Source organism: Melanerpes formicivorus, unplaced genomic scaffold (genome assembly GCF_026170545.1).
Source record: "Melanerpes formicivorus ecotype bairdi unplaced genomic scaffold, bMelFor1.0.p_v2 SCAF_95, whole genome shotgun sequence".
Lineage (NCBI taxonomy): Eukaryota > Metazoa > Chordata > Aves > Piciformes > Picidae > Melanerpes > Melanerpes formicivorus.
Genome location: NW_027142447.1, coordinates 1,170,126 through 1,186,808, shown reverse-complemented (window position 1 = coordinate 1,186,808; position 16,683 = coordinate 1,170,126). Strand labels below are relative to the sequence as shown.

The 16,683-nt window shown below is 53.3% G+C and overlaps 2 protein-coding genes across 2 annotated transcripts in view; both read right to left on the bottom strand.

Moving 5' to 3' along the window:
• LRRC58 (leucine rich repeat containing 58) overlaps positions 1-764 on the bottom strand; it is a 30,853-nt gene extending 30,089 nt beyond the window's left edge. Inside the window, exon 1 of the mRNA XM_068165969.1 lies at positions 212-764. Coding sequence (XP_068022070.1) covers positions 212-711 — 500 coding nt within the window. The 5' untranslated portion in view covers positions 712-764. The remainder of the gene's footprint in view (positions 1-211) is intronic.
• A 7,863-nt stretch (positions 765-8,627) lies between these two features.
• The window catches only part of FSTL1 (follistatin like 1), a 79,209-nt gene continuing 71,153 nt past the window's right edge, over positions 8,628-16,683 (bottom strand). The window contains exons 9-11 of the mRNA XM_068166003.1: positions 16,111-16,221; positions 13,276-13,373; positions 8,628-10,844 (exon numbers count right to left, since the gene is read on the bottom strand). Coding sequence (XP_068022104.1) covers positions 10,800-10,844; positions 13,276-13,373; positions 16,111-16,221 — 254 coding nt within the window. The 3' untranslated portion in view covers positions 8,628-10,799. The remainder of the gene's footprint in view (positions 10,845-13,275; positions 13,374-16,110; positions 16,222-16,683) is intronic.

Sequence of the window (16,683 nt, the reverse complement as noted above, 5' to 3'; positions counted from 1 at the left end):
GAGGCCGGACAAAACAAGCAGGAGAGACACATCAAGTGCGCTACCCGGCGGTGCCTCGCTTCTCGGCTAGAAAATCTGGTTGGGTTTGCCTGGCAGGCGCCGGGGCTCTCCTTCTCCCCGCTCCCCACCCCGGGGGCAAAGGCCCGGCCCCGCAGCCGCGGAGGGCATATCCCACCCGGCGGGCCCGTCCCGCCCGGGGCCCTGCCCTCACCTGCGGAGCTCCTGGATGTCGGGCGGGATGCCGTGGAGGCGGTTGCCGCCGAGGCTGAGGCTCCGCAGCCCACGCAGCCCGAAGAGGGAGGGCGGCACCTCGGGGAAGCGGTTCCCGCTGAGGTTGAGGACGCGGAGGGAGCGGCTGAGCGCGGCCTGCCCCAGACCCTTGGGCAGCGAACCGGGCCCGCCCAGCCGGTTGTTCTTAGCTAGCAGCGTGTGGAGGCGCGGTAACGCCAGCAGCTCCGCGCCCAGCTCCGCCAGCCCCGTCCCGCTCACGTCCAGCACCTCCAGAGCGGGGAACCACTGCGACAGCCCGGCGGGCAGCGGGCCCGACAGCCGCCGCGGCGACAGCACCAGCTGCCGCGTCTCCGCGCTGCGCCGCGCCGCCAGCTCCGCCGCCAGCTCCGCCGTCTCGTCGCCTTCCGCCAGGCCGCGCCGCTGCGGCGGCGGCTCCGGCTCTGCCTGCGGCTCCTGGGCCGCGCCGCCCGCCGCCGCCATACCGCTCGCACGCACGGACGTCTCCGCGCCGCTGCCCTTGCGTCATCCCGGGAGCTCCCGCGCCGCGCCCCGCCCCGCCATCTGAACAGCCACACCGCCCCCTCCCCGCCCCCGCGCCGCGCGCCCGCTGTCACATGCTTGACCCCGGGCAGAGCGCGGAGAGGGGGCGAGCGCTCCCTATGCAGGTTGCGGGGCTCCCGAGGGCGTGCGGCGGGGGGAGCGCGCGCTCTGCCCAGGCCCCGGAACGAGCATGCGAGGGGGAGAGCGGAGGCGGGAGGAGGGCGCGTGCGGGGCGCCGCGAGCAGGCGGGCACCCACCCCCCGCAGCGGCGGGGCAGGTCACGGCCGCGCCGCCAGCGCCCCCGGGGGCACCGCTACAGCCCCTTGCGGCGGGGTCTGGCGGTGGCCCCTGCTCCCAGCAAAGGGTTGTGCAGCAGGCTCGCCGGGCTCGGGCCACGCTACGGCTCCGGAGCCCTCTGGCTGAAAAACATTTAAGGTTCCTCTAGCTTTTCCCACTCGTCCTCGGGCATTCCGTGCCCAAACTGTGCTCCAAGGCCTCTGCGGCTGCTGGTGGCAGGGTCTGGCCTGTGCCTTCGGGATTGGCCAGCGTGTTGACCAGGGGCTGTCTGCTTTGGGCCTTGCAGACCAAAGCAGAAGTGCCTCCACATAGGTGTCTTGATGTATCTCCTTGTTTGGATGTGAAAAGACAGCTCTTAAGGCAGGAGTTACACCTGGAGGTGTTCCTGTGTGGTACATTCTAGCAGAGGGGTTGGACAGAATGGAGAGGAGAGGAGAGAGGAGAGGGGAGGGGAGGGGAGAGGAGAGGGGAGGGGAGGGGAGGGGAGGGGAGAGGAGAGGTTCGGAGAGGAGAGGGGAGGGGAGGGGAGGAGAGAAGAGAAGAGAAGAGAAAGAGGAGAGAAGTGAAGAGAAAGAGGAGAGAAGAGAAGAGAAAGAGGAGAGAAGAGAAGAGAAAGAGGAGAGAAGAGAAGAGAAAGGAGAGAAGAGAAGAGGAGAGGAGAGAAGAGAAGAGGAGAGAAGAGATGAGAGAAGAGAGGAGAGGAGAGGAGAGAAGAGATGAGAGAAGAGATGAGGAGAGAAGAGATGAGGAGAGAAGAGATGAGGAGAGAAGAGAGGAGAGAAGAGAAGAGAAGAGAGCAGAAGAGAGAAGAGAAGAGAGAAGAGAAGAGAAGAGAGAAGAGAAAAATAGACCAGGTTGGAAGAGACCTTTGAGATCATCAAGCCCAACCTATCATCCAACACCATCTAATCAACTAAACCATGGCACCAAGTGCCTCACCCAGACTCTTCCTAAACACCTCCAGTGATGGTGACTCCTGGAGGTGTTCAAGAGGAGACTGGACGTGGCACATGGTTTAGTAGTCATGAGGTGTTGGGTGACAGGCTGGACTTGATGATCCTTGAGGTCCTTTCCAACCTTATTGATTCTATGATGATTCAGTGTGTTTAACTCCACAGACAGGCTGGAGTTTTCACCCCAGAGGCAGGCAACAGCCTTCCTGCTCTTCCTCTCTCTCCCCCCAAAATAATTTCCCCTTGGCAAGTATGCATGATGCACAAGGCAAAGTATTTATAGTGCCATCTAGCTCAACTCGTGGCTGACACTTCCTTCCATTTGCTGAACATCCTGGGAAATTCTAGCAGCAGAAAGCAAAGTGAGGAAGCAGCCCCACTGCAGTTGAGCAGCGACTGGCAAGGGACACCACCATTCAGGCTGCTTGTGCAGCAGGTGGTGCATGCTAAAGAGGCCATATGGTGTGAAAAGTGACATCTAAGAGGCAATGTCTGGGTTTGGTTTCTTTTTTAAGGCAGCTTTGGAAGGAGCACACCAAGTGAACCAAAGTGAGGCAGGCTTCTGTTGGGCTGTCACGTGCACAGGAGAGCCCACAGTGAAGTGGCCAAGCTCATTACAGTTATGGGAGATACGAATGGTAAGCCATTATCCCCTCCTGTTCTGTGACACCATTTCATCCTTCAGATCAGCAAAGATAGCATGAGGCATGCAGCCCTGTCTTCCTAAGGCTGTGTCAGAAACAGAAGGGACCTCAAGAGGGTCACCACCAACCAATTCTTCCATCTTGGGGTAGGATGAACTATACGTGGTCTATTCCCAACAGCTACTCCACTGGTCATCAAGGAAGCAGCTTCCTCCTCTTTGCTAACCTTGACATTCAACAGCATTTCCTGATGTCTCATCAACTTCACTGCCACATCTGAAGCCACAGATGCCACTTCTGAAGCCACAACAGAAAGATGAGGAGGTTCATCTGGAGGTGGGGAGATTCAGGCTGGAGATGAGGAGGAAGTTCTTCCCCATGAGAGTGGTGAAGCCCTGGAATGGGTTGTCCAGGGAGGTGGTTGGGGTCCCTGGAGGCGTTTAATCCCAGGCTGGCTGAGGCTCTGGCCAGGCTGATCTAGTGTGGGGTGTCCCTGGCCATGGCAGGGGGGTTGGAACTAGATGATCCTTGTGGTGGTCCCTTCCAACCCTGACTGATTCTATGATGCTATGATCTTGGTAGCAGCCTCCAAATGATGCTACCAAATGATTATAGCTTTCATAGAACGGCTTGAGTTGTAAGGGACTTTAAAGATCATCTAGTTCCAACCCCATGGCAGGGATTCCTCCCACTAGACCAGGCTACTCAAAGCCTCATCCAGCCAAACACTTCCAGGGATAAGGCATCCACAACTTCTCTGGGCCACTTGTCTCAGTATCTCACTGCCCTTAAATTCTTCCTAATGTCCAGTCTAAGTCCATCTGCTCTACTTTAAAACCATTGCCCCTTGTCCTATCACCACAGACCCTGACAGTCTCTCTCCAGCTTTCCTGTAGCCATCCTTCAGGTACTGGAAAGTGGCCATAAGGTTTTCCTGGAGTCTTCTCCAGGCTGAACTGACCCAGCTCCATCAGCCTGTCCTCAGGGAAGTGCTGCAGCCCTCTTACCATCTTTGTGGCCCTCTGGACCCACTCCAATAGATGCATGTCCTTGTTGTGCTGGGGACTCCAAAGGTGGATGCAATATTCCAGGTGGGGTCTCACAAGAGCAGAGAAGAGGGGCAGAATTGCCTCCCTTGCCTGCTGCCCACACACCTTTTGATGCAGCCCAGGGTACCGTTGGCTTTTTGGGCTGCCAGTGCACACTGCCAGCTCATGTCAAGTACCTCATCAACCACCCCCCCAAGTCCTTCCCTGCAGGGCTGCACTCAATCCACTCATCACCCAGCCTGGATTTGTGCCTGGGATTGCCTCGACCCAGATGCAGGACCTTGCACTTTGCCTTGTTGAAGCTCATGAGGTTGGCTTGTGCCCACCTCTCCAGCCTGTCAGGGTCCCTCTGGATGGCCTCCCTTCCCTCCAGCTGTCTGCTGCACCACACAAGTTGGTGTTGGCAAACTTCCTGAGGGTACACTTGATCCCACTGTCCCTGTCAGTGACAAGCACCAGTCCCAGTACTAATCCCTGAGGGACTCCACTAATCCCAGGTCTGCATTTGGACACTGAGCCATTGATTGCAACTCTGATAGCAGCCATCTAGCCAATTCTTTTTCCAGAGCAGTCCATCCATCAAATCCATGTTCTTCCACTTTAGAGGCCAGGATATTGTGTGGGACAGAGCTAAAGGCCTTGCACAAGTCCAGGAAGGTGGCATCAGTTGCTCTTCCCTTACCCACCTGAGTTACTCCTTTCCTATGCTACTGGGACCTTATTGCTCTCTACATCTCATCCAGTCTCTTCCTAAACACCTCCAGGGATGGTGACTCCACCACCTCCCTGGGCAGCACATTCCAATGGCCAATCTCTCTTTCTATGAAGAACTACTTCCTAACATCCAACCTAAACCTCCCCTGGTGCAGCTCAAGACTGTGTCCTCTTGTTCTGGTGCTGGTTGCCTGGGAGAAGAGACCAACCCCTTCCTGGCTACAAAATGCAGCTTTGTGGCCAAGGAGGCCAGCAGTATTCTGGGTAGCATTAAGAAGAATGTAGCCAGAAAGTCAAGGGAGATTCTCCTCCTCCTCTGCTCTGCCCTGGTGAGGCATGTGGAATAGTGTGTCCAGTTCTGGGCTTGCCAGTTCAAGAGACAGGGAAGTAGTACAGAGAGCCCAACAGAGGGTCACAAAGATGAGTGGACTGGAACAGCTCTCTTATGAGGAGATGCTGAGAGACTTGGGGCTCTTTAGTTTGAAAAAGAGAAGGCTGAGAGGGGCTCTTACCAATGCTCATCAATATCTAAAGGTGCTATGAATAAGGTGAGAAATTAACATCTATTTATTTGTTAATTTGGCTCTGCCTCCCTCAGAACATTATACAAAGGTTAGAGAGGTTTGGTAGTTGGGTTGAGGGTTATCTTCACAACAGGAATGGTTACAGGTATATGGAATGGAATAGAATAGAATAGAATAGAATAGAATAGAATAGAATAGAATAGAATAGAATAGAATAGAATAGGTTGGAAGAGACCTTCAAGATCATCGTGTCCAACCTATCATCCAACACCACCTAATCAACTAAACCTTGCAATCAAGCACCTTATCAAGTCTCCTCCTGAACACCTCCAGTGATGGTGACTCCACCACCTCCTTGGGCAGCATCAAGTCCAACTTATTATCCAACACCATCTAATCAACTAAACCATGGCACCAAGCACCCCATCCAGTCTCCTCCTGAACACCTCCAATGGTGATGACTCCACCACCTCCCTGGGCAGCACATTCCAATGGCCAACAACTCTCTCTGTGTAGAACTTCTTCCTCACCTCCAGCCTAAACCTCCCCTGGTGCACCTTGAGACTGTGTCCTCTTGTTCTGGTTCTGGTTGCCTGGGAGAAGAGACCAACTCCCTCCTGGCTACAACCACCCTTCAGTTGTAGAGAGCAAGAAGGTCTCCCCTGAGCCTCCTCTTCTCCAGGCTAAGCAACCCCAGCTCCCTCAGCCTCTCCTCACAGGGCTGTGCTCCACACCCCTCCCCAGCTTTGTTGCCCTTCTCTGGACACCTTCCAGCAACTCAACATCTTTCCTAAACTGAGGGGCCCAGAACTGGACACAGGACTCAAGGTGTGGCCTAACCAGTGCTGAGCACAGGGCAGAATGACCTCCCTGCTCCTGCTGGCCGCACTGTTCCTGATCCAGGCCAGGATGCCACTGAGAACAGTATTTGGAAAAGACAGATCCAAAAGCAGCAGTAAAACCTCAGTGACAAAAGGAAGGAAGTTCCCAGGGACATCAGGCAGGTATCTAATACTCACAGTGCTCCCTGCTGATAACGGCAATTTCTGTCAGAGAATCCTCCCGAACTGCTACAGCTGCTTAGTCCATGTGTGTGGTGGGGGAAGACCCGAGAGAAGGAGCTCTCTTGCTCTGCAACTGACCCGTATTTTTACCCAAGCCACCTAACTTTTGCCTTTTGGCACCACGCAGAGCATTTCTAAAGCCAGGCAAACAAAAGTGGGTGCCAGGAGCAGATAAAGATCTGCTCCTTTGCCCAGACTTGTTCCAGCACGGGGTCGGCGTCTTACCGTCTCTGGCAGGGCATATGGCCTGGGGGAAGTGCTCGTGTGAACGTACCGATCCACAGCCCTGGGTGGGGGGGAGGTCTCCCAGCTTGGTGACTGGGCGGGGGGGGAGGGGGGAGAGGGGGAGGGATTTGGATGTACTGCCCTAAAAGTGTAGAGATCAAGAGGATAGTGCTTGGGGGTGCTGGTGGAGAAGCTCACCAGGAGCTCTCAGTGTGCACTTGCAGCCCAGAAAGCCAATCAGATCCTGGGCTGCATCAGGAGAAGTGTGGCCAGCAGGGCAAGGGAGGTGATTCTCCCCCTCTGCTCAGCTCTGCTGAGACCCCACCTGGAGTACTGCCTCCAGTTCTGGAGCCCCTATTCCAAGAGGGATCTGGAGGTGCTGGAAGGTGTCCAGAGAAGGGCCAGGAGGATGAGCAGAGGGCTGGAGCACCTCTCCTGTGAGGACAGACTGAAGGAGTTGGGGCTGTTCAGTCTGGAGAAGAGAAGGCTCCCAGGTGATCTCATTGTGGCCTTCCAGTATCTGAAGGGGGCTACAGGAAGGCTGGGGAGGGACTGCTCAGGATCTCAGGGAGTGATAGGACTAGGGGGAATGGAATGAAGCTGGAGGTGGGGAGATTGAGGCTGGAGGTGAAGAGGAAGTTCTTCCCCATGAAAGTGGTGAAGCCCTGGAATGGGTTGTCCAGGGAGGTGGTTGGGGCCCTGTCCCTGGAGGTGTTTAAGAGCAGGCTGGATGAGGCTGTGGCCAGCCTGATCTAGTGTGGGGTGTCCCTGCCCATGGCAGGGGGGGTTGGAACTAGATGATCCTTGTGGTCCCTTCCAACCCTGACTGATACTATGACACTATGGTACTGATACTATGAGGAGACCAGCCCTCTCTGCTCACCCCCACCTGGCTACAACCTCCCTTCAGGTAGTTGTAGACAGCAAATTTCCATTCCATTCCATTCCATTCCATTCCATTCCATTCCATTCCATTCCATTCCATTCCATTCCATTCCATTCCATTCCATTCCATTCCATTCCATTCCCACTTCTCTCTGCTGTACCTCAGGCTCCCCATCTATGAAGCAGAGGCAGCTGTGCCTTCACCTCTGTCATGCCCCTCAAGACCTGTGCACCAAGGTGCACAAAGGCAGCTGGTTTGTGCTTTTGGGGTGGGGGTTTTGTTGTTGTTGCTGTTGAGGCTTTCCTGTTTGGCTGGTGATTGTTGTTGTTTTCAAGAGGCAAAGAAGGAAGGCAGCCTGTGAGAAACAAACCAAAGTGTGCTGTGTTTCTTTGAGGTTTGGTTTCATTTATTTGGCAGTAATATCCAACACCCCTCCCCTCCCCCACCCCCCCCCCACTTCAGAACCATTACAAAATCAAGTAAAGTAAGTGCACTAAGGAAACCTACAGAATACTGATAAATCTCACACACCTAGGGATTACAGAAGGAGGAGTGGGACTTCTTTGACTTCTTTCTTTGTTGCTTACATTTGGCTTTTTAGGGGGGAAAAAAAAAAAGAAGGAAAAAAACAAAAAGCCTTCCCTGCCCTTTGCAGCCTGCACAGCAAATGTCCCCCAGGGCAATGGCTGCAACTCTGCACTTCAGTGACCAGCCAGCTTGCTGCGGGGTACCGCCAGGGCATGGCTCACCCCAGGGCTGCCTCCGCCCTGGGTGTGGGGGGTGAGGCAATTCGGTTCCCTTTGGGTGCCACAGCCCTGCAAACTGGCCCCCCACAGCTGCACTGTCCCTTCAGGGCACGAGGAAAAGGCTTCACATGTTGGCAGCCCTTTGCATGGTAGAGGCATGTTCACTGCAATGCTATCCCACTGTCCCAGGCTGTCCTGTATGGCTTTGTCAGGGAGCTCAGCTCACCTTGCCCGAGCCAGCAGTCCATCCCTTTGCCTCCAGTGCAAGTGCAAGCTCTGCAAACCTCAAAAGCCAGCACCCACACCTCCAGCCATCCCCAGCAGCCTTCCTCATCGACCACACATCCACAGGAAGGGGACTACAGAACATACTGCATAATGCACCTTACAGAAGCTCTTCAGCTGTGGCTTTGCCTCCCCTTCCTGCACAAGGTCTGCTTCTCCCAGAAGCTCTTCAGCTGTGGCTTTGCCTCCCCTTCCTGCACATGGTCTGCTTCTCCCAGAAGCTCTTCAGCTGTGGCTTTGCCTCCCCTTCCTCCACAAGGTCTGCTTCTCCCAGAAGCTCTTCAGCTGTGGCTTTCCCTCCCCTTCCTGCACACGGTCTGCTTCTCCCAGTTGGAGATCTTCCTGACTGGACAATAAAATGTTACCTCCACCCTCTAAGGCAAGCTGTTGTGTTTTCTCTAAGGCACTTCAATGATCCAAGCTGGAACAAAGTGAGCTGGGAGGCACAAACTACCTTTCAGAGCAGGGATGGAATAAAGCAAAACATTTATTAACAATGTTCCTGTGACTTCACATCCAGCACATGAAGCTGTTCCACTCATCCTTGTTGGGAAGGAATGAGGGTACATCTAATGGGTGCTCCTAATTCCACCCAGCACTGTTTGTTCAGTGCCACCACAACACAATGACTCAGTCCCTGAGCAGCACTGTCCACATTACCCTCAGTTCCTATGGTCTCATGCCCCTCACCTTCACAGGTGACAGCTTCTCAGACCCTTATGGGAAAAGAACCAACCTCCTGCTGTATGATGCCAAAACCTCCAAGGATGGCAGGGTAGAGTATGATTCTCCCTGGAGATGTGGCACTGAGACAAAGTCAGTGGAAGTCCTCTGGGTTCATATCAGGGAAACAGCTCAAAGACCAGCCAGCCTTTAACAGCTCTGGCTCATGGGAGACCATGGGATGGACCAAGCTTTCTTCTTTTCCTACACTTGTTAGGTGGGAGCTCATTCTTCCTCTCCAAGGAAAGCACTGGGCAAGAAGGGGAAGGCTGGGACAAAAGTCCTGCTGATCTTCACTCAAGCAGAACATGATTCTGCAGGTGCATGGGGAGTTTCACTTGAGGAAGTGCTAGAGACTGCAAGACACCTGGCAACAACTGCTGCTGCTGCTCACAAACACAACTGCTTGGGATGCACAGCAGGGGTATGAAAGGACCATGGCAAGTGGATGCTCAGGTGTGGGAGTGTGTGAAGTACATTTGGCAGCTGCAGGAGGAAAACTGTCTGGGCCTGAGGCTACAGAGGTGAATGTCAACAAAGCAGGATTTCCTTTCTGTCTAGGACCAAGGGTCTGAGCAACACATCAGACAGAACTGAAGGGGGGTGAGGGTGGTCAGAGATGGTCTAATCAAAGATAAACCGTGTGAACAATGAAGCTCCCAGCCCTGACTGCAAACTCAGAACCTGGAGTCAAAGAATAACCCTATTGCCTCAGCCCAGAGGGAGATGGAAAGCCTAAGATGATGGCTAACAGCCCAGACTCCAACTGAACAGCTTTCTATGTAGTTGAGCCTTTTGACATACCCTCCTAATGGGATTGTCTGGTTCCTCTGTCTCTAGACTGCTTGGCACTTCCTTCTGGGCAATTTAGAGAGGCATGAGCATGGACCCTCACCACATGGCCAATACTAGCTAAGGGAGCAAGATCTAGAGAGCTGCAGTGTTGATCTGTGCCTGGCCAAACTAATTACAATACACCTCTGCCTCTTCTTCCCATGAGAGACATTGCTTGTCCCCAGCTGAGAAACACCCTGTAGAGCAGGGCTCACAAGTTGCTCGTGGTGTTTGTGGTGGCTGAGCACAGGTGTGATACCTCACAGCACTGTCAACAACAAAACCCCACAGGCTGGGTTTCCATGAGGGAGCTAGAGCTACAAAAACATACAAAAGCTGAATTACTACCATAGGAAATAAAGCAATAAACCAACAAAACAAAAAGGGGAGTCAGCATGTGAATGTGATAAAGGGAAAAAAATATGATAGCACCTCTAAGGAGGGGGCAAGGAGAGTAAGAGTGAGATGAGGTCAAAAGGAACCATGTTGTGTTAGAGCCCACAATGTACAGGAGGAACTGCTGGGGACAGTATGGTGGAAAGCAAGGAGGACTCATACCAGCAGCATGGCACCACAACTTCCAGGTGTCACACCAGGCTGACCAGCTTTGAGGAGCTTGAACCAAAGGGGAGGGTAAGCAGGCCAGTTATGCCCTGCAGCACATGTGCTCAGCCACAAAACTGCTGGGTCTGTACTTCTGCAGCCAAGGATTGATGTATGGATTGAAGATCCCCTTTTCTATCCAGCAGTGACCTCCATCCTTTCCCCAAATCCAGGGGAACAACAAATCTATGTCAGCTCTTGGAGGGAGCAGCTGTCTGCTCTGAGAGAGTCCCATAGGCTGCTGCAGGTCCCTCCCAGCCTTCCAAGGCCCCAGCAGTGAAGCTCCCTGCACAGGTGGGCTCTGCTCCCCTTTTCTGGCCCCATTCTCTGTGTATTACAAAACAAATAACCCATCGCTATACAATGTAAATATCTGTGACTGGGCAAGCGTAGCAGACGCTTGCACATACTGAGATCAGCACTGGAGGACAGGCCATCAGCTTGGGCCCATCCTCCTGGGCTCCTCCAGGGTGGAGGTCCCTCACATTTCCTTGGTGCTCATTCTCTTGGTCTTCTCAGCTGTCTCCTAGAAAAAGAGAGCACAGAGGTGAGGCTCTACACTGACACAGGAACCGACAGTGCCCTAAATCCTTTGGTCCATCCACAAGAGGAGCTAATACTGGCTTGCACTTCAAAGCCTCACAGGCTGGGGTCGGAGTGGCTGGAGAGCAGCCAGGCAGAGAGGGACCTGGGGGTACTGATTGACAGCTGCCTGAATATGAGCCAGCAGTGTGCCCAGGTGGCCAAGAGGGCCAATGGCATCCTGGCCTGCATCAGGAATAGCGTGGCCAGCAGGAGCAGGGAAGTCATTGTGCCCTGTACTCTGCATTGGTTAGGCCACACCTTGAGTCCTGTGTCCAGTTCTGGGCCCCTCAGTTTAAGAAGGACATCGAAACACTTGAAGGTGTCCAGAGAAGGGCAACGAGGCTGGGGAGAGGCCTTGAGCATAGCCCTGTGAGGAGAGGCTGAGGGAGCTGGGATTGTTTAGCCTGGAGAAGAGGAGGCTCAGGGGTGACCTCATTGCCCTCTACAACTATCTGAAAGATGGCTGTAGCCGGGAAGGGGTTGGTCTCTTCTCCCAGTCAACCAGCACCAGAACAAGAGGACACAGTCTCAAGCTGTGCCAGGGGAGGTTTAGACTCGAGGCGAGGAGAAAGTTCTTCCCAGAGAGAGTCATTCGTCATTGGAATGTGCTGCCCAGGGAGGTGGTGGAGTCCCCATCCCTGGAGGTGTTCAAGAGGGGATTGGATGTGGCACTTGGTGCCATGGTCTAGTCATGAGGTCTGTGGTGATAGGTTGGACTCGATGATCCTTGAGGTCATTTCCAACCTTAGTTATACTGTGATACCTGTTTTTAGAATAGAAATAGAATAGAAATAGAAATAGAAATAGAAATAGAAATAGAAATAGAAATAGAATAGAATAAAATAGGAATAGAATAGAATAGGAATAGACCAGGCCAGGTTGGAAGAGACCTTCAAGATCATTGTGTCCAACCTATCATCCCACAGGCAACAGAGACGCCCCTTGTGATGGGTTACGCCCATCCTGAAAGCAGTGGGGGGAGGGCTTATGAGAGCCTTGCTCTCCCTGGAGGGCATTTTCCCCCTGGGGAACTGAGTTAGTCTGTTCCACTCCCCCTCCCTGTCCAGCAAACCTATAAAAAGGAAGACACTGCAGCCATTAGCTCTTTTTGGCTCCTGCCTTGCCTGGACGAGAGGACTGCTGCTGGCTTCCTGCTTCTCAGCCATGTGGTCAGGCCTGGTCCTCCTCCTCCCTGCTACATCCATGCCTTTTCAAAGGACTGGTTTTCATAGAATCATAGAATCAATCAGGTTGGAAAAGACCTCAAAGATCATCAAGTCCAACCTGTCACCCAACACCTCATGACTAAACCATGGCACCAAGTGCCACTTCCAATCCCTTTTGAACACCTCCAGGGATGGTGACTCCACCACCTCCCTGGGCAGCACATTCCAATGGCTAACAACTCTGTGTAGAACTTTCTCCTCACTTCCAGCCTAAACCTCCCCTGGCACAGCTTGAGACTGTGTCCTCTTGTTCTGGTGCTGCTTGCCTGGGAGAAGAGACCAACCCCCACCTGGCTACAACCTCCCTTCAGGTAGTTGTAGAGAGCAAGAAGGTCTCCCCTGAGCCTCCTCTTCTCCAGGCTAAGCAACCCCAGCTCCCTCAGCCTCTCCTCACAGGGCTGTGCTCCAAACCCCTCCCCAGCTTTCCTGCCCTTCTCTGGACACCTTCCAGCAACTCAACATCTTTCCTAAACTGAGGGGCCCAGAACTGGACACAGGACTTAAGGTGTGGCCTAACCAGTGCTGAGCACAGGGCAGAATGACTTCCCTGCTCCTGCTGGCCACACTGTTCCTGATGCAGGCCAGGATGCCATTGGCCTTCTTGGGCACCCTGCAGGCTCATGGTCAGCCTACTCTCAACCAGTATCCCAAGGTTCCTTTCTGCCTGGCTGCTCTCAGCCACTCTGCCCCCAGCCTGTAGCACTGCATGGGGTTGTTGTGGCCAGTGTGTAGAACCTGGCACTTAGATGTGTTGAATCTCATATTTTTCCCCATCCATCCTTGTTCCTTACCCTTGTGACCCCTTCCTGGTATTGTTTTATATCCATATATACACTGTTTAAAGAGAATGTTTACCTCTCTACTTGCAAACCAACTGCAAATTATTTCTTGGTGGATTTGCTCCTTCCCTTTCTTTTCCTCTCAATCAGGAAAGAGGAGGGGGGAGCAGGGGAGGGATTCTCAGCCTTGTCCCTATTTGAGCTCTTAAATCCCAGTTAAGGCTCAAACCACCACACCCCTTTACACTGCTCCCCCTTTATACCTCCCAATGAGAGAAGCAGAAGGAAGTCCTATAGTAAGGAGAGCCTTCGAAGGAGCTCCACTAGCAAGGAGAGGCTTAGTGCAGGCAGAGCTTCCCACACTAACCTGATGCTTCTGCAGTTCCTGAACATATCTAGCCAGCTCCTCCTCAGTCAGATCTTGATTAGGGTGCTGTCTCTGAGCAGGCATCTTCTCATTCTTCCCTGCAAACAGAAATGGAGTTCAGTGTTATCTCAAACAGGGGATACACATCTCAGAGCCTGAGCCACAGAGGAACAACAAGAGGCAGGTTGACTACTGGGTTCCTTAAGCTGAGGGAGGCCTTGCTGGAAGAAGGTATGGACTGGCTTCTAGAAAGAAAATGGACCTGTGGCTGCCTGGGACTTCAGAACCTGGATACTCAGTTTGTCCCTATCTCTCTGTCCCAAGTAATAAAATAATACAGCCACAAGGAAGCGGCTGAGTATTATTCTGAAGAAGCACCTATAATTAGCTCCAACATCTTGGCCTCTTGTAGGGAAAAAAATGGGAGCTCAGTGCTGTCCAAGAAGGATAGCTGATGCCTCACAAAGAGGTAATTTTGCTCAGGGGAGATATATCCTGATGATGTGTCTGATCTGATTAGAATCATAGAATCATTGAATTGTCAGGGTTGGAAGGGACCTCAAGGCTCAGCCAGTTCCAACCCCCCTGCCATGGGCAGGGACACCTCACACTACAGCAGGTTGCTCACAGCCACATCCAGCCTGGCTGCAAACACCTCCAGGGATGAGGCTTCCACCACCTCCCTGGGCAACCTGTGCCAGTCTCTCACCGCCCTCATGGTGAGGAACTTCTTAACATCCACTCTGAATCTACCCATTTCTAGTTTTTTTCCATTCCCCCTAGTCCTATCACTCCCTGACACCCTGAGCAGTCCCTCCCCAGCTTCCTTGTAGCCCACTTCAGATACTGGAAGGCCACAATAAGATCTCCTCGGAGCCTTCTCTTCTCCAGACTGAACAGCCCCAACTCCTTCAGTCTGTCCTCACAGGAGAGGTGCTCCAGCCCTCTGCTCATCCTCCTGGCCCTTCTCTGGACACCTTCCAGCACCTCCAGATCCTTCCTGTAATAGGGGCTCCAGAACTGGACGCAGTACTCCAGGTGGGGTCTCCCCAGAGTGGAGCAGAGGGGGAGAATCACCTCCCTCGACCTGCTGGCTCTGCTTCTCTTGATACAGCCCAGGATCTGATTGGCTTTCTGGGCTGCAAGTGCTCACTGCTGGCTTATGTTGAGCTTCTCACCCACCAGCACCCCCAAGTCCTATTCTTCAGGGCTGCTCTCAAGCCAGTCACTGACCAGCCTGTATTGGTGCTTGAATTGCCCCCACCCAGATGTAGGACCCTGCACTTGCTCTTGTTGAAGCTCATGAGGTTGGCTTGTGCCCACCTCTCCAGCCTGTCCAGGTCCCTCTGGATGGCCTCCCTTCCCTCCAGCTGTCTGCTGCACCACACAGCTTAGTGTCATCAGCAAACTTGCTGAGGGTGCACTCAATGCCACTGTCCGTGGCACCCACAAAGATGTTGAACAAGCCTGGTCCCAGGACTGATCCCTGAGGGACTCTGCTTGTCCCTGGCCTCCACTGGGACATGGACCCATGGACAGCCACTCTTTGGGTGTGGCCATCAAGCCAGTTCTGTATCCACTGAATGGTCCATCCTTGAAACCCATCCTGCACCAGCTTGGAGACCAGGATGTGGTGCTTTGCTCAGGTCCAAGTCAATGACGTCAGTCATGATCCTTGGGTTTCATTATCTCTCTAACACAGCCTCTAAGCTCTCTGCTACTCTGCCATGGGCACAAAGTCAAGGAACTGTTGCCCCACTCTGTGCTTCTGCTGAGGATGCAGGGAACAAAGCAGGCAGTAAGACCAGGAGTCGTATACCAACTCTGAAGGTTGTTTCTCAGGAGGCAGCAAAAGGAGTCTGTCATTCAGTTGCTTAACCTCTGGGACCTACCCACAGCTCCACTGGCAGCTCTATCAGTATTGAAGTTATCTTTTCTGAGGTGAATTTCTGCTCTCACAGTGAAGCCTGGGCTGAGGTGATCCCAAAGAAGAATACCTCTTGCTGCTTCCCTCTTTCCTGTGCCCAAACTGTTGGCTATAGATCTGAACTAATGTACTGCTGACAGCCTCTGCACAGCACTGAAAACAAACCTCAAGCAAAGCTCTGTTTCTAGGGAAGAAAGCCATAAAAAACACAGTGCAGTGCTGGGAGGGCAGGCATGAAATCTGGCTTTCCACTGGCCCTGGACTGCCTGTGAGAAGGCAAAAGGGAGGTGTTGTTCACAACCCCACCGTGACTTCTCACAACTGCAACATAGGTGCCTTCCAGAAGAAGAATGGACAGACTGAGAATCCTGTCTTTTTGGGATCACCACCTCCCTTCATCTCCCTTGCTCTTATTTTCTTCTACAGTTTTTACAGCAAGGAGCTGAAGTGCTTTTTGGGCCTACTGGATGAAGTCTTGTATCTCCCCTCTGGGGTAAAACAGCTCTCTAGCTCCTGCTGTACAGATACACTGAGGATACCGATACACATAGAGGAAAGTGGACTTGCTCACACTTGCATGTAGGGTTGCAGACAGTGATCTCTTTGGTCTGCACATGCTCCAAGCCATCTGGATGCAAATTAGCTGTGGTCTGGAAGATCTGCTGCTGAATTTTCATGACACCAAATCCCAACAACAAGCCCTCAATCCAGTTACACATTTCTCTGACCTCTAGAACACAACCAGCTTGGGTTTGGCCAACCTAAAGCACAGGAGGGCGATGTAAATACCACCCATGGAGTAGCTGAGAGGGAAGGCATCTGGATAGCTGGTGCCCTCAGAGAGACAGAAAGCAGATCTCCTTTTTGTAGAAAGCCAAAGAGAGTGATTGTCTGGAGAGCATACAGACCCTCACAAGTCATTGCAGTGCACACCCAGTTCCCACAGGCACAGACGCAGCGGTTGCACTCCACCTGGGTCTCTGCTCCATCCTCATAGGTTTCATCTTCTAGGGCACACTCTAGAGAGGAACAGAATGCAGGCAGTGGTTGTGAGACAGGGAGCAGACAAAAGACAACATACTTTGGAGATACCTTGAGAGAGGACAGGTACAAGGTTTTAAAGACATTCATCCTTCCCCTGGCCAGCAGGAGCAGGGAAGTCATTGTGCCCCCTGTACTCAGCACTGGTTAGGCCACACCTTGAGTCCTGTGTCCAGTTCTGGGCCCCTCAGTTTAGGAAAGATGTTGAGTTGCTGGAAGGTGTCCAGAGAAGGGCAACAAAGCTGGGGAGGGGTTTGGAGCACAGCCCTGTGAGGAGAGGCCGGGGTTGCTTAGCCTGGAGAAGAGGAGGCTCAGGGGAGACCTTATTGCTCTCTGCAACTCCCTGAAGGGAGGTTGTAGCCAGGTGTGGGTTGGTCTTTTCTCCCAGGCAACCAGCACCAGAACAAGTCTCAAGGTGCACCAGGGGAGGTTTAGGCTGG